The sequence below is a fragment of the Arvicanthis niloticus genome, chromosome 2, assembly GCF_011762505.2.
Source record: "Arvicanthis niloticus isolate mArvNil1 chromosome 2, mArvNil1.pat.X, whole genome shotgun sequence".
Classification (NCBI taxonomy): Eukaryota; Metazoa; Chordata; class Mammalia; order Rodentia; family Muridae; genus Arvicanthis; species Arvicanthis niloticus.
In genome coordinates this window covers 16,960,185-16,987,166 of record NC_047659.1, presented here as the reverse complement: position 1 = coordinate 16,987,166, position 26,982 = coordinate 16,960,185, and the positions used below count along the sequence as shown (strand labels likewise).

General features: G+C 46.7%; 1 protein-coding gene and 1 pseudogene across 2 annotated transcripts in view; both read right to left on the bottom strand.

Annotated features, from left to right (window-relative positions):
* Positions 1 to 1,443: 1,443 nt before the first annotated feature.
* Positions 1,444 to 26,982, bottom strand: part of Olfml2a (olfactomedin like 2A) — a 34,106-nt gene continuing 8,567 nt past the window's right edge. For both annotated transcript variants that reach the window (XM_076928686.1, XM_034496458.2), the window contains exons 2-8: positions 24,488 to 24,751; positions 19,313 to 19,420; positions 17,429 to 17,638; positions 15,203 to 15,467; positions 12,235 to 12,513; positions 9,261 to 9,446; positions 1,444 to 7,545 (exon numbers count right to left, since the gene is read on the bottom strand). In XM_076928686.1, coding sequence (XP_076784801.1) covers positions 6,941 to 7,545; positions 9,261 to 9,446; positions 12,235 to 12,513; positions 15,203 to 15,467; positions 17,429 to 17,638; positions 19,313 to 19,420; positions 24,488 to 24,724 — 1,890 coding nt within the window. In that variant the 5' untranslated portion in view covers positions 24,725 to 24,751 and the 3' untranslated portion in view covers positions 1,444 to 6,940. The remainder of the gene's footprint in view (positions 7,546 to 9,260; positions 9,447 to 12,234; positions 12,514 to 15,202; positions 15,468 to 17,428; positions 17,639 to 19,312; positions 19,421 to 24,487; positions 24,752 to 26,982) is intronic.
* Positions 26,010 to 26,545, bottom strand: LOC117704346 (large ribosomal subunit protein eL22-like; annotated as a pseudogene).

Sequence of the window (26,982 nt, the reverse complement as noted above, 5' to 3'; positions counted from 1 at the left end):
TCCAAAGGTCTGTATGCTGACAGAGGGGAAAACAGGACTCTGGTGGACCTCCAAGCCATTAAACTGGTAGATGCTGGTTTACAAACAGAAGCGGAATGCCCCAAGGGAGGCAGTATTGTAATGCTAAATTCTATACCGGAAAGTTTAGGCCTGTTAGTGACTTCTCTTGCTTACAGCTTTTGTTATGCAAACCTTGTTCCTTAATTTTAAATTATTGGTTAAATAAAATTGGCTACAGCCATTACTGGAGGGATTAGAGGTAAGTGAGTTTGGAGTGACCTGATTGGAGGGGGAGAAATGAGGAGGAGGAGGATAAAGAAGAAGAGAGAGGAGGAAGCCACCATGAGGGGAGATGGACCATGAGAGCACATAGCCAGGAGTAAGAACAAGTATCTGGGGTACACTGCTGAGCCAGCAGTTAGAAGAGTAGATTAGGGGTTGCCCCCCAGTAATTGTCAAAGCCAAATTAAATAAGCATATTCTGAGTTTCATCTGTAAGCTAGTCTTTCTTCCACCCTTCTCCATCCTTTTTCTTCCAGCCTTTCAATTCCCTAATACCAGATAAAAGAGAAAAAAGCATAGAGAGGAAAGGAAAGAGATCCCTGAATAAAGTTCAGGGTCAGAAAGTGGGGAGGGGGATGGCCAGGCAGTGGTGGCGCACGCCTTTAAACCCAGAACTTGGGAGGCAGAGGCAGGCAGATTTCTGAGTTCGAGGCCAGCCTGGTCTACAGAGTGAGTTCCAGGACAGCCAGGACTACACAGAGAAACCCTGTCTCGAAAAAACAACAACAACAACAACAACAAAACCAGAAAGGGGGAGAGGGGATGTTATCATTTCTTCCTGCTGATCAGGGGTCTTGAGATCCTTGGGGCAAGTTTGATCTTTGTAGTCAGGATATCTAATTTCTTATTCTTGTTGTTTCTTCTTTGCTCATGACTACTTAACAACTACAACAACAACCAATAATAAACAACCAACAACCTACCCCACCATTTTGGGTCCTACCATTTATATACTCTAAAAAGTTCCCAGAATTCCAAACATCACACAATTGTGGGAACTCTCTGCAGCTGGGAAAATCATGCCTCTGCTAGAGCATGAGGTAAATCATAGTCAGCTGCTCTAGATAATCTGAAGCAGCCCCATATCCCACATCTGTGATTAAACTAAAACATATTCTTATATTTCTGTGTTTTTTTGTTTTGTATGGAATAGAGTTTCTTTAGGGCATGGAGAGGGGAGTTGAGGGGGTAGCAGAAATAAAGAAAGGGAGAGAGAGAGAGGGAGGAAGAGGAGGAGGAGAGGTTGGCCATGAACACGTGGAGAGGAAGGAGAGGGGAATGGGGAGAGAAGGGACAGAGAGGGAAGAGAGCAAGAGAGTAAGAGCTATTTCTATGATTTTTAGAGAAACCAAAATTACAAAAATTCTTACTACAACCATGGCCATTATATATATAATTTAATTTAGAGTTTGCTTACAACTTCAGAGGCTTGGTTCATTATCATCACACTGAAGAGCACGGCAGCATGCAGGCAGGCATTTGAACGGTAACTGAGAGCTCCATCCTGATCCATTGGCAGGAAGAGAGAGACAGACAGACAGAGACATCCCCTAATCCTTCTAATCCTTTTAGGGCCACTTCCTGGTGATCAAGCATTCAAATATATGAGCCTTATATTGAAATGCTTTAAATAATGTATTATTTATTTTTATGTTATGTGCATTGGTATTTTGCCTGCATGTATGCATAGATGTTGAACCCCATGGAGCTGGAGGTAACAGACAGTTATGAGCTGTCATGTGGGTTCTGGGAATTGAACTCAAGTCCTCTGGAAGAGCAGCCAGTGCTCTTAACCTTTGAGCCATCTCTCCAGGCCATTCTTATTAAATATCCATAGTAAGTATAGGTATAAGTTGATGGAAAGGCCTTGCTGGCCAGAATCTTGGGTCAACGAAGAGGCAATGGTGATGGTGTCATGCTCAATGGTCTGTGGTCCAGGTTACCAAAGCCCAGCTATGGTCAGCCATGTGTAGGGTGAGGTGTCAGGGACAGGACCTAGCTTCCTGAGGTAGCAAGGGCTCTATATCAGAAAGCAAAGCCCAGCCAAACATATCCAAAGGTGTCCGTAGGAGCTGGGAAAATGACTCAGTGGTTCAGAGCACTGGCTGTTTTTCCAGCAAACCTGGGTTCAGTTCCCAGCCCTAATATGTCAGCTTACAATTGTCTGTAACTCCAGTTTCAGGAAAATCTGTTGCCCATTTCAGTCCTTCAAGGGCACCAGGCATGCATATGGTGCACAGACAGACAGACAGGTAAAATATCCGTACACATAAAATAAATATATATAAATGTTTATAAGAAGAGAGGGTATCCATGTCTAAGGGGGTTGGGGGGGGGGGACTAATCAGTTAAGTCCTGCATGGTGGTATGTATCCAAGCCATCTCATGAAGGACCATGGACTCCAGCATCCTGAGACGCTAGGACTGAACTTAGACTGTCAGGCTGGCAAGCACTTTCACTGGTAGAACTATCTGACTAGTCTTTGTTTGACTTTTTTCTGCAGTTGGGGTTGAAGCCCAGGCCCTAGGGAACGCTAACCAAGTGCTCCATCACTAAGAGCTCCACTCATTACCTTCCTTTCAAACACAGGGCAGGACGTTGGTCTGCCAAAAACCACCAGCTAGAATGTCACAGCACTGCCCAAATTCAAGTGGCTTACAGCCAGTGTCTGTCTGGGCTCATTGATACCAGTTTTCTTTTTTACTACTGTGAAATTAAGTTTTCTCTTTAAAATTAAAAACAATTGCTTTGGTTAACAGCTTATAAAAGCTTACTTGGGAACTCAAAGTATTTCCATAAAAGGAATGGAAGGGAGCATTTGTAAGAAATAGAGAAGCAGGGGGTTGGGAAGAAGGCTCAGTTTGAAAAATCACTGGCCATGCAAGCCTGCAGATCAAGGAGTCTGGATCTCAGAACTCACCTAAAACCTGGGTGGAGTAATGTAATTGCCTTTGGCTCTCCAGGAAGATGGGTAAAATTTTTTCATGATTAAGGATTGTGAGGGAGCATCAAGGCCACTGTAGGCGGAGCCACCCCTGGTCTATCTAAGAAGCTGAGCAAGGCAGTCAGCATTCCTGTACAGTTCCTGCCTCCAGGTTTTCTTTGAGTCTTTCTGTAGCTTTGTTCAGTGATAAACTGTTACCTGGACATAGATGAGAAAGATGACAAAGTTTGACACCAGCCTGGGTCAAAAAGAAGTTATTAAAGCTGGGCAGTGATGGTTTCAGGAGGCAGAGGCAGGCGGTGGATCTCTGTGAGTTCCAGGCCAGCCTGGTCTACAAGGGGAGATGCAGGACAGCCAGGCTGTAAACAGACCCAGAAACTGTTTGTTTGTTTGTTTGTTTGTTTGTTTATTTAGCTGTTTGATGCTGGAAACCAGACTTAGGCCTTCAAACACCCTAGGTGTGTGCTCAGCCATGAAGCTACCCCCAGGTTGTAGTCCACAGTACTTAAGATTTTAAATCAAATTGGGCAGTGGTGATACACACCTTTGATCCCAGCACTTGGGAGGCAGAGGCAGGCGGATTTCTGAGTTCGAGTCCAGCCTAGTCTACAGAGTGGCTTCCAGGACAGCCAGGGATACACAGAGAGACCCTGTCTCAAAAAACAAAACAAAACAAAACAAACAAACAAACAAAAGAGATTTTAAATCAAGCTTTCAGTACATCAAAAAAATTTCTTTTTCTTTTTTGAGACAGAGTTTTCTCTTTGTGGCTCTAGCTGTCCTAGAACTTGATTTGTAAACCAGGCAGGACTTGAACTCAGATATCTGTCTGCCTCTGCCTCCCAGGTGCATGGACCAAAGGCGTGCACTACCACATCCAGCTATAGTCATGGGTTTTATTTATGTATATGCTACCCTGTTGCAAAAAAGGTCATGTGGCACCTTACAAACATAGATTAAAAATATATACAGTAGAGTAAAAATGAACTGGGGTAAAGGTGCATCCACAAAGCTAGAATGAAGCTGCTTAAACTCCATACAAGCGTTTCAAATAATCTCAAACTTGTCTTTGAGTTTTCTATTGTCCCAAACCAAGAAAAAGCAAACAAACAAACAACAACAACTACAACAAATCACAACTACTTCAACAATTAGTTGGGGGCTTTGGTTTAAAGAAATCGACTTCAGATCTCACCTCCATATGCCAGATATGACCAAATCCCTCAACCTCTCTGAACTCAAGGTTTGTAACCTATAATGAGAGAAAACACTGCCATTTTGGAGGTTGCAGTGTGGATTGGTGTGACTGCAGGTCAAAGTGACTTCCAGTTCTGGGAGGTGCTGTGAGCTCTCCTAAAGTCTTCTCTTCTCACTGAGCCTTGGTCCCACCTCTGTGAGGGAGTTAATACCCCTACCCAGCCTGAGAGGGAAGGACAGTATGGAGACCAACTGGAAACTAACCCTGGCACTTGATTCCCTAGGACTCTGACAACCACACACTGGGTCTTTGATGCAGGAGGGAGAATAAGATTCTCTGCTGGGTCTCCGGTTGTGCCAAGCACCACTCAAGGCTGGCAATCTCCAGAGAGGAATCAGTGATGGAAAGCAAAGCCCTGTCACCTGTAGAGTTGTTCAGAGGAATGGGATGTTTTGTCCTTATAAAAACAGTCAGTGAGCAGTTCTGTACAGTCCATACCTCTTCTTCTATAAAGTGTCTGTTGCCCAGAAAAATACAACCCAAGGTATGTGTGAGTGCACACATGTGTATGTATAGTACGTGAGTGTATGTGTGCGAATATGCATATAGTGTATATATGTGTGGTGTGTATGTGGTAGGTGTGTGTGAAGGTGTCTAGGTATGTGTTTGCATGTGTGGTAGTGGAGCCAGGTTTCCTTTAGAGCTCACAAATGGGCAGACTCAGGCTCCTTAACAACCTCTTACATGCTTCTCATCACCAACAGGACACAATCTAATTAGAAACCGTGCCAGAATTCCCTTGACTCTGTTAATTTATACAGTTTTGTTCTAGACAAGGCTAGATGTGACCACTCCTTGGCTTGGTATCCAAAGCTTTGTAGAAAATGGCCCTTGGGGAAGCTCTTTCCCTGGCCGTCTTGAATGACTGCAACCACCAGCACTTTTGGAGCTTGTGACTAGCACGGCACAAAGACATCAGGAAACATTCTCTGATGAGCCTTGAACCCCTAGCCTTGCCACAGACTACACTGCTATGTGATCTTGAGTAGATTCCTGTCGTTGTCCTCACCTGTCAATGGGCCCTTTGGTAGTTTGCTTTCTACAGTGTGTCCAGCACACAGTTATCTGAAGTTCTCAGATAACGGTGACAGCTTACCTGATTTGGAAACCTGGCTCTTTCATTACCAGCCTATGTGACCAGTAAGTTACTTGGGATCCAGTAGGACCATTTACAAATGAGGAAATGAACTATGTTTACCATACAACACACAGAGGCCTGAAAACAGAAGGGGCCTGGAGGACCACTGGGGACTATGGCAGGCCCTGTTGTCCCACCCCAGGAAACTATGCCACATGTTTACTTTTCAAAACCAGTGTGTCCTAGTGTTCCCTTTTCTCAGGCTGCTGCAGAGCTGCCTGAGCACCTCTCACATGGTTAGGCTATGACATCACAAAACAAAGTCTTGAAAAGACCCACACCCAGGGCCAAGGGAAAGGCTGGGGCCTCCAAGTTCTCTGAAGAGGCTGGAAGAGAAGCCTGTGGTGGTCAGCTGGGTGGGGGAAGCTGGATGTGGCTACCACTGTGAGTCAGACCTGGCTGGGCTAGCTGTCACTGTCTCTCTTTATTTCAGGAGTGAGCTATTCCTTAAGTAAAGCATCACCCAACAATGTCTGGAAGAAAGCAAGTCTGCATAGAACCTAAATCTCCCTACCCAGTACTGCACAGTAGAATTTCATAAATTGGTATGTCACTTCAGGTATCCTAAGAGTGGGCACAGGGCACAAGTGTCCAGGGTCCAGGGGCATGGTAGGGGTCAGCAGTAGACATCTTTAAGGGTGCTGGGGACCTGTTGTTTTTGCAAGCAGAGCTGTCTCAGTATAGGGCTTTACCAAAGAAAAATCAATTACATCCCGCCCAGTATGGCTCCACCTATACCCTAGAACCATCGAGACCTATATTTTCTTTGGTAAAACAAGAAGATGGGCAAAAGAACTCTCCAGCTCTTAAAAAAATGCCCAAAGCTGCCATAGGCTGGCTTGCAAGGTCTTGATCTCAGGACTATCTAGGTCTGAAGGCTCTGGGGGCCACAAGTGGCACCAGGGCAGCTAGCTGCCAATCTTATTTTAAGGTAGCTTGTATATTTTCACTTGTGTGTCCACAATCCCAAGTCTCATCTCAAAGAAAATCCTGGTACTGAGACCCCAGTCTAACCCCTTGCTTCTACTTCTGGGTTTTGTCCTGCAAACTGAGAAGTGTTTTCTGAACCCCTCTGTCCTGTCTCCCTCAGATTCCCAGGCTGCTGAATCAGCCCACCAAATGACCAGATTAAGACTGGCGAGGGAAACAGAGCCTGTTCCAACTTGGGGCCACCCTCTCTGGGGACAAAGGCCTTACTCCTAGCAATCCCTGAGTGTGGAGAGAATAGCTTTGAAGGCCCAAAAAAGACCCCAGGCCCAAGGCTTTGGGAAGGGCTAAAGAGGGAGACAAGGATGGCCAAGGGAAGGGCTTCTGGTACAGGAGTTGAGATGGGGGAAGCGCAGGCCAGCACCCCACGCTGCCAGAGTTGAGCTGCCTATACCTTCTCATCTGCTGAAAAATGTGCAAGGAATATGGGCACAAGAAGTAGCTACAGAGGGAGGGCCAGGACACTCCCCAACTGATACTTAGATACAGGAGTTGCTAGGGATAGCTCCTTCTCCTCTGTTGCCCTCCCTTGTGAACATAGGTCCCCACTCAGACCACAAAGTGGAGAGTGTAAGTGAGCTGGTGGCCATTGTCCCAGGCGTAGAGTACCCGCTCCTTGGGGTTGTAGTCAACCTGGGTGGTATAGGAATACTCATTGAGGAAGGGCAACTGTGGGTGAGCATCAGTGCCAGTGTGGGTGTCGAATGCGTAGGCCACCTGGCCTTCATGCTGGTTGTAAGTGTCCACGGTGTAGAGGATGCCACACACCAGAAAGCAGTTCCCATAGGAGTTCCTCCTCAGCCTTGTCTTCCAAGTGGTCTCCCGGTGCACAGAGAGGTCTGCAGGGTCCAGGCGGCTCAACACAATCACCTCATGCTGCGTTTCGTCATGCTCATCCACGGCCGGGTAGATGACCCACAGGCCACTCTCATCCACGGCAAAATCAATGTCTGAGTGGCCACGCCACTTCCAGGGTGTGGTGTCCTCATAGACCACATCAGGCAGCAGGGCCCAGGAGGCCACAAAGCGTTGGCGCAGGTCGTATTTGATGATATTCTTGGTGAAGGCACGGTTGTAGTAGAAGGCACCCTGGTACACAACATGGCCTGTGCCTATCCAGTTGTAAGGTAGCTTGTACATATTACTCCATCGGCCTGTGTACGGAAAGTGGAGGGTCATATCAGGGTACTCTGTTCTAGGTTAGTTTGGCACAATCTAGAGGAACTGCTCAGCCTGTGGTCATATCTGCCAGAGATTGTTTTGCTTGATGATGGAGGGTCTAGCCCACCGTGGGTGGTTCCATGCCTAGGCAGGTGGCCAGGGCTGTATGAGAAGGCTAGCTGGGCCAGGTGTAGTGATGTATACCTCTAATCCTAGCACTTGGGAGGCAGAGCCAGGTGGATCTCTGTGAGTCTGAGGCCAGTTTGATGTACAGCGTGAGTTCCAAGGCAGCTAGAGCTATATAGTGAGTCCTTGTCTCAAAAAACGAAAACAAACGCCAACAAAAAGACAAGGAAGCTGGATGAGCTTTCTGAACAAATAAGAGAGCAGGCCAGTAAGCAGTGTTCCTCAGGGCTTCCTGCCTTGATTTCTTGGTCCCAACTTCCCTCAGTGATGGACTGTTACCTGAAAGTATGAGATAATCCCTTTCTGTCTCAAGTTGCTTCAGGTCATGGTGTTTATCACAGCAACAGAAAGCAAACTAGAACATCACCCATTCACCACAGAGACCACTAAGGGCTCACCAGTGCCCAAAAAGTACTTTTCACCAAAATTTGACCATGTGGCTGGACCTAGGTCCATCATCTAGTTCCCAAAGATGGTGTCATGAAGGAACCACTAACATCATCTATGTGCCTGTGAGTCCTGAGCTCTGGGTCCCCAGTTGTGACATTGGTACCTAGGAATGAGGTGCAGGGTGATGCCAGCCCTGTGCTCTGTCTTGAAAATTTTGCATATGCCGTTCCTTAAGTCAGGTTTGCTATTCCCCATCTGATCTGCACAGGGAATGCCTACCTGTCTTTCAGTGTCCTTAGCCAATGTGACCTCCCTGGGATATAGTGAAGGACTTTCTCCTAACCCTTTGTCTTGACACTTGCCATATGTGAGGTGCTATGACACAGACAGAATCAGTTTTTAAAAGGATGTTAGCAGCTGGGCAGTGGTGGTGCACAAGTTCAAGCCCAGCACTCAGGAAACAACGGCAGGCAGATCTCTGAGTTTGGGGCCAGCCTGGTTTGCAGAGCAAGTCCCAGGACAATCGGGGCTACACCAAGAAACCCTGCCTCAAAAAACAATAAGCAAACAACAACAAAGCAGAAAAGAAGAAAAAGAAAGAAAGGCTGAGCAAGCCATGTGAAGCAGGCCAGTAAGCAGCACCCCTCCATGGCCTCTGCATCAGCTCCTGCCTCCAGGTCCCTACCCTGCTTGAGGTCTCGTCCTGACTGCCTTTGATGCTGAACAGTGATCTGAAAGTGTAAGTCAAATAAACCCTCTCCTCCCTGAGTTTCTTTGATTGTGGTGTTTCATTGGAGCAATAGAACCCTAACTAAGATAGACATACATAGACCGTATGTATGTCTATAGGCACAGAATGTACAGTGTGTATATAGGCACAGAACACTTAGCACGTGGAAGCTCACTATTCTCCTTGATAGCAAGTCACATTCAAGAGGCAGGACATCTATCTCCTTTGCCCCCCATACTCAGTTATCAGCAGCGGCCCCCAAACACCCTTCCCTGGGGTAAGAGTGGCTATCTGGAACTAGGGCAGGGTGGACATTGAAAATGCACAGGAAGGCGGAATCTTATGGGAGCCCCTCCCCAGGCCACCCACATCCTTCCCCCTCTCCCTCCCAGCTTCCCTGACCTTGTTTGAAATTTTCCAGGTTTCGAAACTCCACCAGGCTGTTTCCGTAGTAGTAGTTGGTGACATAGATCCTGTCATCTAGAGCCGCAGGGTCCTTCATCCAGGCCCCCTCGTGGCGCCCATAACTGTGGTGCTTCACAGGAGGATCCACGGCTCGGAGCGTGCCCTCACAGCTGTCCTCCCTGCCTGTGGGGAGCAAAGGACACAGCATTTGGTACACAGAACCATTAACTGCAAGCTAAAACAGTTGGTCTAGGAAGGTGATCTAAATCCACCTCTCTTAGTCGGGGTTTCATTGCTGTGAAGAGATACCATGACCAAGGCAACTCAACAAACATTTCATTGGAGCTGGCTTATAGTTTCAGAGGTTCAGTCCATTATCATCATGATGGGAAGCATGGCAGTGTGCAGGCAGACACGGGGCTGGAGGAGCCACACCTTGGTCTGCAGGCAGCAAAAGGAGACTGTGTGCCACACTGAGCATAACCTGAACATATATAATCTCAAAGCCCACCCCACAGTGACATACTTTCTCCAACAAGGCCACCTTCTAACAGTGCCACTCCCTATGGGCCAAGCATTCAAACACAGGAATGAATATATATATATGCCATACTTGTTCAAACCACTGTACCATCTTTGTTTTGTTTTGAGACAAGGTTTCTCTATAGAGACCTGGCTGTCCTGAAACTCACTCTGTAGACCAGCCTGGCCTTGAACTCAGAGATCTGCCTACCTCTGCCTTTTGAGTGCACCGTTATACCTGACTTATCCATTTCATCTTAACTCTCTTGATGGTTTTGCTGGTGACTTTTGGCCTATGAGCCAAGCAATGCCTGATCACTGGAAAAAGCATGAACAGTCAGAGGAGGGAACAGATGACATGAACACCATTCAAAAACCCAGCATCTACCATATGTCAAAAGAAAACAGAAGGGCCCATCTCTGAGAAGCAGAGAGTACAATGGTGGGTAATAATAGGATTGAAAGATTTTGGCCAAAGCTTCAAACATATAGTTCAGTAGAAGAGATGAGTTCACCACGGTATTTCTGCATACTGGAAAACTGAAGCTGGGGGTTGTGGGGAATGCCTGTAACCCCTGCATCGTAGAGGCTGAGGTGGGAAGATAGCCCTTGCTGTGAATTTGAGGCCAGCCTGGGCTATATAGTGCCAGGCCAGTCAAGCTACATAGTAAGACCCAGTCTCAAAAAGGAAGGAAAGAAAAAAAAGAAGGAAGGAGGGAGGGAGGTCCTAAGATGGTCTCTAGTATACAATTGAACTCCGTGAGCTTCCTCCCCTTTCGACGTTTCTTGCATGCAGTCACACGGACTGTTAAGAAACTGAGATCCCTCTGAATACATGGTTCTGTGTGTCCTGTTTTCTCCTACTGACTGATGCTCATTAAATAGCCTTTTAATGATGTGATTTCTGGCTCCTGCCAGGCCACCAGACAGCTGTGCCTTTTAATTTATTCAACACCCCCCTCCCCTCCCCAGTGTCAGCCCTGTAGGTTAGTTCAAGTTTACTGACACCAGAGTCTGTGTTGGGAGGGAATCACATTAGCTGCAGCTGTTGTCCACATTGTTTGTGGATCCTTCTGGAAAGACAAGTGTGAGGGAGATGGCACTTGGTCCAGAGTGAGGAAGGAAGGGTCTGAAGGCTTCCAGTCATACAGTCAAGAGCCCTTTCAGAACGGAGCTGTGATTTACTGAGGGCAGCATCTACTGTGTGACACAAACTACAGCTATAAATGTGGACATAGAAACAGCCAAAGTGTGTTGGGGTTGTAGTTCAGAGGTGGCAGCTGGAAGCCAAGAGCTCAGGTCTAGCATCTTGAAACCAGAACAGAGCAGATTGGAGAGAGGACATAAGGAGAGAACTAACAGTGGCTGGATTTTGTGATGACATTCCCCGTCATGTTGTAAAGAGAATTTGTTGCAAATGTAATTTATTTCATAGCCACTTCAAATTCTGGCAGTTTTTCTGTGGAGGATTCTGGGATAACTGTTAGGCTGGGAGAGGGCAGACGTCTTCCCTGCACTCTTTTTCCTAATAACTCTTTAAAAACACATGCGCTGGAAGGATGACTCCGCAGCTGAATGCTTGCTGTGCAACCTTGACAGTTTGTGTTTGAATCCCAGCAGCCTCTAACAAGTAGGGTATCCCCCACATACCTGTAACCCCAGCTCTGCGGGGTACAGAGACAGGAGATTCAGTAGAATTTTCTGGCTTTATGCTGAGCCAAGAAAACACAAACCACAGGTTTTGTCTCAAAACTGGAATTGAAGCCAGGCGGCATGGTGGCATATACCTTTAATACCTTATATACCTTTAATACCTTATATACCTTTAATCCCAGCACCTGGGAAGAAGAACTCTGTGAGTTCAAGGCCAGCCTGGTCTACATAGTGAGTTCCAGGACAGACAGGGCTACATAGAGAGACCCTGCCACAAAAACACTGATGGAAAGAGATAGAAAAAGGGATTTTGATTTCTGCTTCTGTCTCTGTCTCTGTCTTTCTCTCTCTTTCTCTCTCCCTCTGTCTCTTTCTGTCCCTCTCTCTCTGTCTCCCCTCTGTCTCTCTCTCACCCTCTCTCTGTCTCTTTCTGTCATTCTCTCTGTGTCTTTCTCTCTCTGAAACACACACACACACACACACACACACACACACACACACACACACGTCTTCTTTAAAAAAAAAAAAAAAAAAAACCTAAAATTTCCAAGTAAGCCAGGCAGGTTGACACATGTCCATAATCCCACACATGGAGGCTAAGGCAGGAGGGTATAAGCTCTGCTGATATCCTGTCTCAAAATAACAAAAACTCAAGACAACAACAAACAGACAAACAAACAAACAAAAACCCTCAACAATTTGATAAAGGTGAACATTTGTGGATCAAGAACCTAACAAGATACGTGTTGGATTTAGTCTTAAACTGAGTTTTCTGATGCTGAGGAGACTCACTCACCTTGGCTGGGGACTTCTGGATGCAAAGGTGGCTCAGTGGGCCAGAGAGTGGTGATAGGGGTTGGGGTTTTGGTGGCAGTGGCTGTAGTGCTGGTAGTGGTCGTGCTGGTAGTGGTGGTGGTAGTGGTGGTGGTGGTAGTGGAGATATCAGGGGCCAAGTTGTCTCCTTCTGAAGCCTGCAATCTGACGTCATCATGTTTGGCAGAGTTAGGATCCGGAAGCTTGGCCTCGATCTTGGGTGGTAACTTCTCCAGCCAGGAAGTACCTTTGAGGGTATTGTCTGTGGAAAGAAAACAACTCAGTGCCATTGTCTCAGCTGTGCTGATACACATGTCTGCCACAGACCTCGCTTCTCTGACCATGGAGGAGTTGAAAGGCCTCAAATGGGTGGGCTTCCTAGTGAACAGGGTAGGACTTTCTGATCTCTCTGTCATCCCCAACTGGGAGAGTTTTTAGCAAGCCCTCTTGTATTCCCACCTCTGTAAAATGAGTGTCATAATCATGGTGTTGATTAGAGGTAAATGTGTATAAAACACCTGTACTGATTCTGCAAACACGTGGTGCTAAACGTGAAGTCCTTTTTCTCCTGAGTGCTACATACTCAGTTGTTCCAGTTCTGTCCTGCCCTAAACTTAGTTCCAGGGGCAAAACTTCTACTTCTTGTAGGCTTTATCTTGGTCACCTTCCAGGGGACCTTGATAACCTTGAGCCTCTTAGTACCACCTCAAGCGAGGAAGGGACGGATTCAGCCAGTGTCTGGTCACTTCTAGGCCACAGATCTCTGGCCCTGCTTCTGACCCTTGCTCACCTCCGACACTTACCTCTCTAGCTGTGTCTGCACCCTCCCTGTCCCACCATTGCCGGCAGTGGCTTAGCTCCCCAGGCTGCTCTTTGCCTGTAGTTAGACAGGCCGGTCTGACCCCATACCTGGGACCCAGTGGGAACAAGCAAATACACTTTAGTCAGGGAATCCACAGGGAACATAGTCTTGGCAGCCTGTTGGGGCAGGAAGCTTGTTCCCACGAGTCTTCTTGGCAGAGTCAGATGCCCAGAGCTGTGCCTGGGCAGTGGCCCAGTCGGGGGTCAGAGGCTCTGTGCTGTGGCCAGACTGAGTTGGCAGGATGCAAGGACAGCAGCTGGCATCAGGGACTGGTGGAGGGGTGGGGGGGAAGGTTATACCCTGAAGGGCTAAGAAATTAAGGGACCTTTTCTTTTCCAGTGTGTGTGTGTGTGTGTATGTGTGTGTGTGTTTTAAATGAATGTATGTATATACCCATGTTTGTGTATGGTGCACATGTGTGGAAGGCAGAGGATAACTTTAGGTATCATCCTCAGAAATACTATCTACCTCCTTTGAGAACACTAGTGAGGCTAGACTGGCTGGCCAGTGAGCCTGAGGCATCTTCTGGTCTCTGCCTTCCCAGTACTGGTTTTACAAGTGTGTGCTACAGGGCTGCAGAGCTGGCTCGGCAGTAAGAACACTGACTGACCTTCCAGAGGACCTGGGATCTATTCCCACACCCATGTGGAGTCACTACTGTCTGAACTTTCTTTCTAGGAAATCTGGCACCTTCATACAAACATGCACATAAGATAAATAAATCTTTAAAAAATAAAAAAAAAATATTTAAAGGGGGAGGGGGTAGCTAGAGAGATGGCATGGCTCATCGGTTAAGAGCACTATCTGGTCTTCTAGAGGTCCTGGGTTCAATTCCTGACACCCACATGGCAGCTCATAACTGTCTGTAACAACAGTACCAGGAAATCTGATACCTTCCCACAGACATATATGAAGGCAAACAACCAATGAAGACAAAATAAAAATAAATAAGTAACAAAACCCTCAACAAACAGCAAAACAAGTGTGTGTTACCACACCTAGTATTTTTTTTAAAATATGGTTTTTTGATATGATATTTCGGTCCTTATGCTTTTGAGGTAAGTACTGACTGAGCCATCTCAACAATACCTGTGGTGGGAATTTAACCTAAGTAAAGTCTTGAACTTGTTAGATAATCATTCTACTATATCTATCTATCTATCTATCTATCTATCTATCTATCTATCTATCTATCTATCCATCCATCCATAGTCTCTATATTGCTATATCCCCAGCCCTCTTTTGAAGTTATATCTTGAGACAGGGTCTAAGTAAGTTGCCTAGCTTAGTCCTGAAACCACTGTTTCCCAAGGAGACCTTGAACGTAAAACAATGCTTGAACTGTCTTGTCTAGCAGTGACTAGGTCCAATCACAGGCCTGTGCTACCAAGCCTAGGGGAGCCCTTTTTATTATTACTTTCAAGTCAGCCTCTTACTGTGTAGCTCAGGCTGGCCTTGAATTCCTGCCTCAACCTCTCGAGTACCTGGAATTTCACCACTGCACATGACAGGAGGGAACTCCTGAATAATACTGGACTCTTAGCTACTCTACCTTCCTATCCTTGGAAGAGCCTACAACTACTACTTGTGTTGCCCTTGGCTGTGAGTCACGTGGAGATACCAGGGACTAAGCTGGCAGGTGAAGTACAGGGTCCATGGGCTGACCTGCAGCAGATCTTTGAACAAAAGGAAGTGCAGAAAAGGTAAGGATTACCAGGCAGTGGTGGCGCATGCCTTTAATCCCAGCACTTGGGAGGCAGAGGCCGGTGGATTTCTGAGTTCGAGGCCAGCCTGGTCTACAGAGTGAGTTCCAGGACAGCCAGAGATACACAGAGAAACCCTGTCTTGAAAAACAAAAACAAAAACAAACAAAACCCCAAAACACCCCCCCCCCCAAAAAAAAAGAAAAGAAAAGGTAAGGACTGAAGTATTGAAAGAGAGGCCTCTATTATCTCATTAGCAACCCTACCTAGGGGCTTCTACCCAGTGTACGGTTGAGCAAAGGACCCTAGCAAAGTAAACAGTGAGAAGGCAAGTGGGTCTCTGGAGGCAGCCACCCCTCAACCAGGCTCTGCTGTCTTCTACTCACCAGCATCAGCCTTGGATGCCTCCTGTCTGGCCTCCTGTCTGCCCGCCTTGTAGTAGGTGAAGCCTCGGATCACTGCCTGCTGCTGAGCTAGGGCACGTGGCCTGGCTGTGGGGTGGGGTATTCTGCCCTTGACGCCCTCCTTCCTCAGCTTCTCCACCTTCAGCAGCTTGTCCTTGGGAGGCTTTGCAAGGCCCTTGTCTGAGAAGCTCTTCTGCATGCTGCCATATTTGTTGAGATCTTTGCCTTGCCCATCACCAGCTGTGTCCTGGGAAGAACAGAAGTGTCAGATTTGGGTGACAGTAAACATGAGGGAGGGACTAGCAGTCACAGAAGCTCAGTGTGGGAGTTGGAGGTAGTCACAGTGTCTGTGAAGTTCCAGAGTAGGAACATCCATAAGTTGTTTGCCTCTGTTTCTCCACTCAGCTTTCCTCTGCAGGCTTGAGACCCAATCCAGTAACTTACATACTCATTCCCAACTCCTGTCTGCTTGCTTTGTTGGCTCACTCACTGGTCTTAGTATATGGGAGAGGGAGAGGTTCTTAGGTTGCTTTACAGAGTACCCAGAATGCTTCCCATGTTAGCATTGAGATCCCAGCATTCTGAGCTCTTCAGCCCCATGTTGGTCTGGCTACCCTTAGGGAATGCCGTGTCCAACATTTTGTGAGCCTCGTTATTTTCACTTCCTACTCAAATGCTCTGAGGCTGGCTTGGCACAAGAACACAAGGCCTATGACACCACCCATTGTGAGACAGAAGCTCAGGCAGATAAGGCTTGTACAGTATCTGACGCCACCTGGGCAGCTGCCAAAGCGACACTCACTCACACTTTGCAGAGCTGGCATCTCGCTGAGCAGGCAGCCAGCTCGGGCCAAGGCTCAGGCTTCCTCATGCTCTATTGTGTCTAGGCCATCCCACTTGCAGTCACCAAAGGTGCCACTATCACAGTGTCAGCACAGGCGGTTGCAAGTTGAGGAGGAAGGGTTGGGACCAGACAGTCACGTAGGCTGTACAGCCCTGGCTCAGCCACCCCGTCTCCCTGTGACCTCTGTCCATGTTTCTTCATGTGCCAAGTAGGCAGGGACCAATTATACTTTCGGTTTGTAGGATGAACTAATACTGTATGTGAGGAAGTCAGGTTCAGAGGAGTCCTACAAACATCACCAGAAAATGAGGCTACTGGGTCGTGTCCTGCCCATGGGTGACCGATCTGAGGGGCACTAAAAGGGTGACTTGCTGCACTCCGTACCAAGTGGCACACTCTGAGTGCCATCAGAGGAAGGAACATTTATATGGGCTGTCCACCCTCAGATGCTTACTTCCTGACCTGTTTGGAGAATGGGAGGGTCAGTGTGTCTGCCTACAGCGGTGTGCTGGCTATTATTTCTTTAACTTGATACAATCTGGGAAAAGAGAATCTCAACTGAGAAGATGCCTCCACCAGATTGGCTTGTAAGCCAAGTCTGTGAGGCATTTTCTTGGTTAATGATGGAGCTGATGGGGCGTAGCCCACAGTGGGTGGTGCTACCACTAGACAGGTAGTCCAGGTTAGGTAAGAAAGCAGGCTAAAGAGGTCAGTGAGCAGCACTGCTCCATGGCCTCTGCTTCGGTTCCTACCTTAAGTTCCTGCCCTGACTTCCTCAATGATGCTGTGTGATCTGAGAGCTAGAAGACAAACTAAACCCTTTCAGACCCACATTGCTTCTGGCCAGGGTCTTTATCATAGCAGTACTTCTGAATGCAGACTAGACCAAGGGGATCTACTGAAACAAGGGGATCTTGTCTGTGCACACATGCTATCTATCCACGACGGGTGAAATGATATTAGTCTTCAAGGATCCCCGAGGTACTGCCCACTTACCCTGCACCCACCCAGGGGCCCAGCCACAGCTGGAGAGACTAGAAGCAATGCTTCAGGAAAGCTGGCTTCCTCTTCTAGGGCCAGCGGGGAGGTTCCCATAACCTCATTTCCAGAACTTTGGGAACTGGCAATAAGAGTAAATACCCAGTGTGAGGCCCAGTCATCCTTCCAGACTGAACACGCAACTCTGCCCCAGTTTACCTAGCCACAAAGCAGAATAGACACTCGCTGCCCAGCTCTTGTCCTGCACACCATGGGCTCTCCTGCTCTGCTTTCTGTTAGCCCTCTCCTAAGGCTGCAAACACATCCAACCCTGTGTCCTCAAGCCTAGCCACCTTCTGTCCCTGTGATCAGAACCAAGGCCTCACCTGAGCCTTGCTGTCGGGGCTTGAGGCTGGGACAGTGGCAGGGACAGCAGCTGCATCCCTCTGCAGCAATTGGAGGCCCAGGCTAGACAGCTCCTTCTTGATGCTCATCATGATGGCTGACTGGTTCTCATAGCTCTTCAGTTGCTCGCTGAGGTGGCGTACGCTGTCTTTCACCACCTCGTTCTCCAGGCTCAGGTTGGCCTTGATGCTCTGTGGGGCAGGATACATGGTCATTCCAGGCCCTGTTTCTTCTGAGCTGCTACCCTAGAAGGTCACCCCAACTTGGCCATCGAGACTTCAGGGGCATAGATATAAGTGGCACTGGTGAATGAGCGGAAACAAGCATGCCCTATAAGACCTTGTAGTTAGTGATTCTTATTCTTAAGAGAAAATAAGTGAAAAATAGGTAATATATGTTTATATTATAAATGAAAAAGATGTGAGTAGGCCTGGTATGGTGGTATACACCTTTAATCCCAGTACTAGGGAGGCAAAGGGAGGTGGATCTCTGTGAATTTGGGGCCAATCTGATCTACATAGGGAGTTGCAGGACAGCCAGGGCCACATAATGAGACCCTCTACAAGAAACAAAACAAAACAAAAAAAAACCCTGTTTAACGTATGTATGTATGTATGTATGTATGTATGTATGTGTGTATATATATATGTATATATATATGTATATATATATACATATGTATATATATATATATATATATATATATATATATATATATATATATACTTATTTTTCAACACTTGGGTATCACTTAACAGCCTATTTTTGGACAGTTCCATATCTGTTCACAATCATTTCCCACTCCTTTTCGTAAATGCATAATATGTCACTGTATGCATAGGTCATAATTTAGTCGGTCTCTATGGGTGGCCCCTCAAAGTCTCTAGTAACCTGTTAATATTTTTTTCAGAGCTGGGTGTGGTAATGCTGAATTATGATCCTAGCACTCAAACCAAACTTGTTAAAGAGACAATCAGCAGACTCAGAGCTCTGAGGGACTGGTTTTCATTTCCAGAGATAACAAGGAAAGGTTGGAGGAGGAGAGCCAGCAGTGTGGCCCTGGAATGCACAGGTAATACTGTGCCCAGAAAAAAGTCTCAGGTCAGCTTCCCAAGCTGGTCTGGGATCAGGCAGCCAGGAGGAGATACTCTAACAGGTTTCAGATAATCTAAGTGACTGTGACCTTCAGCTCTGGGTTTAATCAGGGCTTTGTCTTCCCTCCTGTGGCACAGGATACCCAGTTACCACCTCCTTCTGGAAAGGAAGCTGGGAAAGGAAGTCCTAACGCCTGCTCCTGGCAGCTGCACGTCCCCAGACCCCTGGTGCTCAGCAGAGGCCGGATGCAGGAAATGGGTGGAGGCCAGGCAATGCCAGGAGAGAGGCAAGCCTTGAACCTTCAGCCTGGACCTCCAGGTTTGTCCAGCTGTTCTTGTACTGAGAGGGTAATCCTGTGGCACACATAGCCTGCGCAGTCTGTAGTGGCTTTGTTTCCACACAGGTCATACTGGAATTGTCAAACCTGGAGATCATGTTTGATCATTCCTGCTTATGTTGTACCAGCCCAGAGGCACCACTGATACGGTACTTCTCTGTGAATGGCACCCAGTGTTATACAGCATGGACCCTGATGTAAGCAGCACTCCTCAGCGCTCCTTTCATATTACCAAAGAGTACCTCTGCTTGTTCATCCAGCTTTCAGCTTCCTTGAGTCCTTAAACACCCCCCCCCCCAACCACCACCACACCTCTTCTCCAAAGGCAGGACTCTGCAGCCTACAGCTCTCTGCTGGAGTTCTGCTTCCTGTAGCCACTAAAGTGAAACAGAATGGTCCAGACCCCTTTGGATACAGCCTGCCCTGTCCTTACCTCCTCCAGCGTATTCATCTGGGAGGCCACCTTCTGGATGTAGGCATGTACTTTCATCAGATCCATGCTGTACAGGGCACCCTCCAGGAGATCCACCATAGACTGCAGCTAGAAGTGGTGGGTGGAGTCGGGAGACAGATGGTTAAGCAAGAACACGAACATGACAGGCCAGAGGACACACAGGGAGCTCCACTTCAGCAAAGAACCCCAGAATCCCAGAACCTCACAGTGGCTACTTAAACTCCAATCACAAGACAAGTAGGACATAAGATTTTATTGAGGCACTTTTCAAATATGCATATTTGTGTTTTCCTTTTTTGAAGTACTGGGGATGGATTGCAAGGCCTCCTACACACTAGGCAAATATTCCACAATTGGGCACTTCCCCAGCAGAAAGAGATATATGTGGGTGATATCTATATATCTACATATATATATATATATGTTATATATAATTATAAATATATATGATATATATAACATATATGTTATATAATATATACTATAAATCCATCTTCTTTGTGATGACACCATTCAAACTGTTCTCTGGTAAAATATTTTGAAATAGATATTTAACTGTTACCTCCCACAATCACCCTTCTGTAGGATGGAACATGGGGAGCTCGTCCTCTGATCTGTACTTTGTAACCTGATATCATCCTCTCTGTACACGCCTCCCTTTTGAATGACAAAGTGGCTAAACTCCAAAGACACCCTGTGTCCCCTACAGGCAGCCCCAAACTATAACTGATAGTGTGGGCATCTATAAGGCCAGTTTCCTGGCTCCTGAGGAGCCAAGTTGAAGCTGACCCTTGGCTTGGGACCATATCCTTATTTGGGAGGTCTCCCCTTGTGGCCCTACCTTGTGCACTTTGTTATAGTGCCTCTGAGGAGTGCATTTATAATGGGTTACTTGGTCATGAATCATTGGCCAAAAGGCCTGCTTGCTTCAATTGATCAACCCAACCCAAAGTATGAGCCTTTTTTTTTTTTTCCATTTTTTTAAATTTTGGATTTTTAATTTTATGTGTATGGGTGTTTGCATGCATATGTCTGTGCACCACGTATGTGCTGTAGAGGCCAAAAGAGGGTTTGGATCCCCTGAAATTGGAGTTACAGATGGCTGTGAGCTACCCTGTGGGTGCTGGGAATCAAAGCCTGGTCTTTCGCAAGGGCAGACATTGCTCTTAAGCAGGAAGCCATCTCTTCAGCCCCAGTCAGTTAGTATTGAGCTGAGCTCTAGAGGAACACATGCTTGCAGAGCTGTCGGGAGAGGACATTCTGAGTAGAGACAGGAGCTGGAGTTGTGACTATGGATTTATGCTTCTCTTACTGCTCTGAGTGTCATGGGGACAAACTGCTTGTCGTGTCTGTGGCAAAATCAGCACGGAGTGGGAGACGAGGCTTTGGTTTTCCATGGTTTGTAGTCCCTTGGCAGAGCAATTTTATATGTCCTGACTCTCATAAGACATTGGACTTGAAATTTGGCATGCCTGTTTTCTCTTCCTTTTTTCTTTCTTTCCTTTCTTCCCTTCATCTCCCCTCCCTGGATAATACAGGCGAGCTCAGCTGTGGAGGTTATAGGTCAACGTTAGGTGTCTGCCTCCATCTCATCTCCCGAGACAGAGAACCTGGAAGTTACTATGTTGACTAGACTGGCTGGTCAGCAAGCTCCAGGATCCTCCTGTCTCTGCTCCCATGAGTACTGACTGGGTTACAAGCACAGGCCTCCATGCCAGGCTTTTATATGCATGCTGGGGACCCATGCTTAGATCCTCATGCTTGCCTAGCAAACACTTCTCCCCTAGCCATTTCCTGTTCTTGCCCCCCCCCCTTCTGCATTGAGGATGCAGAAACCTATGCACCCCAAGCAGGTACTCCATCGCTCAGCGACACTCCCAGCTTCATTTTCCTAAAATCTATTTCTAGAGTGTTTCATGACGTATTAGCCTTGGCAGACTTGTTTGTTTCAAGACAAGGGTCTCACTATGCAGCTCTGGCTGTCCTGGCACTAACTATGTAGACCAGGCTGGCCTCAAACTCAGAAAGATTCACCCGCCTCTGCCTCCCAAGTGCTAGGGTGTAATACTATGCTTGGCACTGACAAGACTTTTTAAAACTTCAGTTTTCTTCTTTTTTGTAAAGATTTATTTTAGTTTTTAATTGTGTGTGTATTTGTGTGTCTACGCGAGTGCAGATACACTCAGAGAGGATGTCGGATTCCTTGGAGCTGGAATTACAGGCAGTAAGCTATCCAACAGTCGTGTTGAGAACTAAGCTCTGGTCCTCTGAAGGTGGAGCAAAGAGGTCGTAACTCAACAGAGAGCTGGGATAGCTAGGTTTTTGTTTTAATTGGACCTTCACTTCACCACAGGTAGCATCAGAAGCCATGTATATGAGGACGTGACAGGTAGCCATGGGGCTAAACTGGGGTGAGTGAGGGCAGGGAGGCCACTTTTGTCATACCGTTCTACCAACCTCTGGCCAGAATGTCTTCTGTTAGCCTGAGGGGCTCTTAGGCATCCCTCAAACCCAGGCCCAATGTTATCTGGTCTTTGGGCTTCCCATGATTCCTAGCACAATTCCTGGCCCAGTACAGAGCACACTGCCATTGTTAGTTAGCAGCTGTGTCCTCAGCCTGGCAACTCCTCAAGGATGGAGACATAGCTGACCTATGTCCAGAAAGAAAAAGAGGGAAATGGTAAGAGACATTTCTCTTGGCCAGTCTACCCAAGAAATGGGGCAGTACCCTCCCCCACACAGCCATGCAGTCTAGGCCAGATCATAGCTGTAGTTGTTAGCATGGTTCATGGGGCTGGTATAAAAAGGTGGGCTGCAAGGCAAGCTCTGAACCCGGGGGATCTTCTTAATTTCCTCCCTGGGATGTTTACACAGAACCTCCTGCTGAGGTCAGTGGAGCCAACTGCATGGGAGAAACCCTGTCCTGTAGGTAATCTCTCCTGCTTCTGGAAGGTCCTACCTGGCAGGGTAACTTCATCTAACTCCAAGTTGCGACCATATGTAAAAGACTATGTCTGTCATGCACCAAAAAGGCCCGAGGGACAATAGGTTGGTGGGAGAACCTCAGTCTGGTGACCTGGTGACCTTGTAGGTGGGTAATGGGATGTAACGGAATTTGGGACTCAGCTTAGTCCTGTTACTCTGTCCTATGACTTCAGGCAACTTTTATCTCTTCTTTGGGCTCAGAGTCCGTTACAAGTAAAACTGCCCCATAAGCTCCCTTCCCAAAGGGTTCCAGCAGGTGTGACACAAGGCAGTCTTTAGACAGAGGGTCCTGTGCATCTTCACAGTGAGCATGCTCATAACTCAGCCGTAGAAGCTGGGCATGATAGTGTGTACCTGTAATCCCATCAGTTGGGAGGCTGAGGCAGGAGGATTGTTGCTACAAGTATAAGGTCAGTTTGAACTAGTATGAGATCATGGATCCACAAACCAAAACAGAAACAATAGAACCTCCAGTTATTAGACCATTGACTTGAGAAGAAACCGGATTTGCCCCTTTAACTGCTATCTAGGCACTGCCAAACTGTTAGAAGGCCGCTTGGCTTAAAATGTGCTGCTCCTTCCAACTTTGATCATTTTGGCATGAATTTACATACTATAAAAATAAACTTAAAGTTAAATTTAAAGAAAACATTTTTAGCCACATGCTGGAAACAGCATGTATTCCATGGGTCTCTTGCTTCCCTGTGCATCTTGCACGCAAATGAGCCAACCATCTTACTTTGTGAGTCACCTAGTTAGAGAATAGCCTTAGGTTATGATCAGCATTTTCCTGCAAGACATGACACAAGGCTAGTTCTCTGAGCTCACGGCTCCTCTATCCCACATCATACTGAACACAGAATGTTGGAGCACAGCAAGCCAGTGAAAGAGAATGGTGATCAGTTGAGAGTCATGAGGACAACTGTGACCCAGTAGGCTATGTCTGTCACCAGCGTCCAAGGCCCTGTCACTTGTAAGCTTATAAATAAGCAGAGCAGCACCTCAGACCTGTCACGGTCTCTGATACAGATAGGCTACTGAGATTCATGTTTGGAAGAGATTGTTAGAGAAAAAGACTTTCAAAGATAGCAACAGGGGAACAAGAGAGATGGCGCCCCAGTTAAGAGCACTTCTTATGTTTACAGACGACCTGGGTTCAGTTCCCAGCACCTGTAACTCTAGTTCCAGGGGGATCTAACGCCTCTTCTGGCGTCCATGGACAGCAGGCATGCATATGATGTACTTATATACATATAGGTAAAACACTCGTACATTATTTTATAAAGATGTGGGCTGGATAGTGGTGGTGCATGCCTTTAATCCTAGTACTTGGAAGACAGACAGAGGTAGGTGGATCTCTGAGTTTGAGGCCAGTCTGTCTATAGAGTGAGTTCCAGGGCAGCCTGGGCTACACAAAGAAACACTGTCTCAGAGGGATAGAAAGGGGGGAGGTATGAAATATTCTGGCCCTTTATAAGACCTAACAAAGTGGTCCTTTAAAGAAGGACACAGGAGTGTATGGTTGAGATGCATGATTTAGACACAGTAGGACCTGGATTCAAATCTCAGCCCCACCAAGCCCACTGAGTTCTGGCATGGCACTATATTGTCAGTACTTGGTAAGCTACGGCTGGAGGATCAAAGTTCAAGGTCATCTTGGGCTACATAGAAAGTTTGAGGTAAGCCTGGTATACATGAACCCCTATCTCAATTAAAGTAAACGAACAAAGTAAGCCTAGAATGGTGGCCCATGCCTATAATCCCAGAACCCAGGCAGGCAGAGGCAGGAGGACAGCTGCAAATTCCTGGCTAGCTATCCTGGTATATAGAGTGAATTCCAGGCCAGTGTGGGCAGCAGAGTATGACTCTGACTCAAAAAAGCAAGCAAGAACAAACAAAATAATAAAGTGCCCCAGTGTTACAGGAGAAATATGCACAGTGTACAAAATAAAAGTATAAAAAAATCTGTAAAAAAAAAAAAAAAGTGCTCCAGTATTTATAATACAGCTAGGTGAAGGCATATGAAGTGATTTGGGTCATACCCAGGATGGCAAGTGATTCAAGGGGCCTCACGGACTTAAGCTGGCTTCACTCAGGAAGCCTCAGTTTTCCAACCTGTGACACAGAAGTCATGGGAGAGCCAGGCCAATCCCCTCATTGCCAGCATACCTTGAGGAGCTCGGGTGCCTGTTTCTTCAGTTTCTCCATCTTCCACTCGTTCTCACAGGGGTTGAGTGAGGAGGGCGGGGCGGTGCAGGAGCACCGGCAGTCTGCACCTGAGCTCACTGTCTCCACAGTGTAGAAATCCTCTACTCGAGCTCGTCCGTTTCGCACCCGGCTGCAGGCATCCTTGCTCAACGGTCGCATGATGCATTTGCAGCGGCAGTCAGAGCCCTCAGAGGTCATCCGCACCTGGTCCAGGTCACTGAACACCTGCAGAGGGTGAGCAAGAGGGGTTCCGTTTAGCCAGTGGCTATGAGGACAGGGCTGGTGTGTGGGTGTAGCAGAATCCAGCCTGCTGTTCTCTGGGTGGCACTTAGAGGTAGCAGAGAAGGAAGAAGCAGCATTATCATAATGACAATTCAAACGCTAATACCTGGTTATGAAAAAGTTCAATAGGTCTCCATTTGGCTCTCGCCTGCCTTTAATCCCAGCACTCAGGAGGCAGAGGCAGATGGATCTCTGTGAGTTCGAGGCTAGTCTAGTCTACATGGTAAGATCCAGGATAGCCAAAGCTACATAGTGAGACCCTGTCTCAAAAACAAACAAACAAACAAACAAACAAACAAGCAAGCAAGCAAACAGAAAGAATAATAAGGAAACATGACACTGGATTCAATAATTGCCTGGAAAATGATATCCAAAGACTGTGTTCTTAACTGCTATCCTCACAATAGTCACAAGAGGAAACAACACACTTATCCAGTTACTCAACAGACAGAGAATGCGGCATCTAAATACAATGAGTTTCAGCAACATGAATCAACTCTGAAAGCTTGTGCTAAATGAAAGAATCTATGGGGACTGGAGAGATGCTCATCCGTTAAGGGCACACACTGGTCTTTGGCTCCCAGCACCCACTCTGGACAGCTCACAAATCTTCTGTAAGAAGCTGCAGGGGATCTGACTTCTTCTGGCTTCCCATGGCACCTGCCCTCATGTGCACATACCCCACCCCCATTAATACATAAATTAAAAATTTTAAAAACAAATCTTAAGAAGCCAGATACAAACAACCCCTTCTTGCATGATTCCATTCCTACAAACTATCCATATTATGTAACTCCATAGGGGTAGGAGACAGATGAATGGTTGTTAGGACTTAGAGCGAGGGGAAAGAGGAACGGCTTTCTTTCAGTGAGTAAAAGCTTTCTTTTGAGGGAGTAAAAAACTTCTGAAACAAGATTGCTGTGATGGTTGAACAAACTGTGGCTTGTACCAAATGTTTCTGAATTACATACTGCAAGACGGTCAAGCTGGCCACGGTGGTGTGTACCTACAGATAGTCCTTGTAACTTGAGTCATATATCAAAGCCCTATCTCAAACACAAACCACAAAATGGCATTTTTATTAGTACTTTCACAATAATAAAAGTACCTTTAATTGAACACTTATTGTATTCTAGGTGTCGCAATGCATTATGTCCTTTGTTGTTGTTCCTAAACTTTATTTATGAATTAATATTCCAGATCAATTGTCTTAATCCTCTTCATTTTGGTTAATCTGGAAGTAACATATAGCTCATAGCTCTCTGTGCTGTTGGCGACACAGACAAGTAACCAGTCTTGAAGCTAGTTCTTCATATATTTCTTGGTGGGACGTTTCAAGAACCTTTTGAAAGATGGCATCTTCAGAAGTGACAGAAGTCTTGCTCTTGCTCACTTTGATGGTCACAACCCCTCCACCAAGATTCCAAGCTTTCCTGTTCACCTTGAGCCTCTCCTGGAGGAACTGCTCCAAACTGGTGCATTCACATTCTGTCTTCTATACGGTGGATCCAGTCAGGGGTGAACTTCAAAACCACCTTCTTCATCTTCCTCTTCCTCCTCCTCTTCCTCTTCTTTCTTTTCCTCTTCCTCCTCCTCTTCCTCCTCTTTCTTTTCCTCTTCCTCCTTCTCTTCCTCCTCTTTCTTTTCCTATTCCTCTTCTTCCTCCTCCTCTTCCTCTTCTTCTCCCTCTTCTTCTTCTTTTTGGTCCCCCTTCACAAGCTTTTCCATGGGAGCCATAGTGGCAGAGGAGGCAGAAATGGTGCATCTTGCATGCAGGTTTTGTGTGGGGTTTGATTCCCAGCACCCATGTGGTTGCTTACAACCATCTGCAACTCTAGTTCTGGGGATCTAATGCCCTCTTCTGGTATCCTTGGATAGTGCACATACCTGCTGCATAACATCTGCATGTGGAGATGTGGGTTTTAAGATATGTGAACTGATACTCCCTCTCTAACTGTTCTTTCTACTGTCCTTCCCTTATGGTGGCTCAGTCTCAGATCCTTTGTATAATATAATACTCTCCCCACAAAAGTTCCATGCCCTCACTACATGGTTCATTTTATCATATCACATCATAGCTCTGCCACCACCTTCCCCCCTAACCATCCACCTTGTGTTATTGAATATCTCTTCATTTTATGCCCTTCACCTTTGTTGTAAATCCATACCTGAAG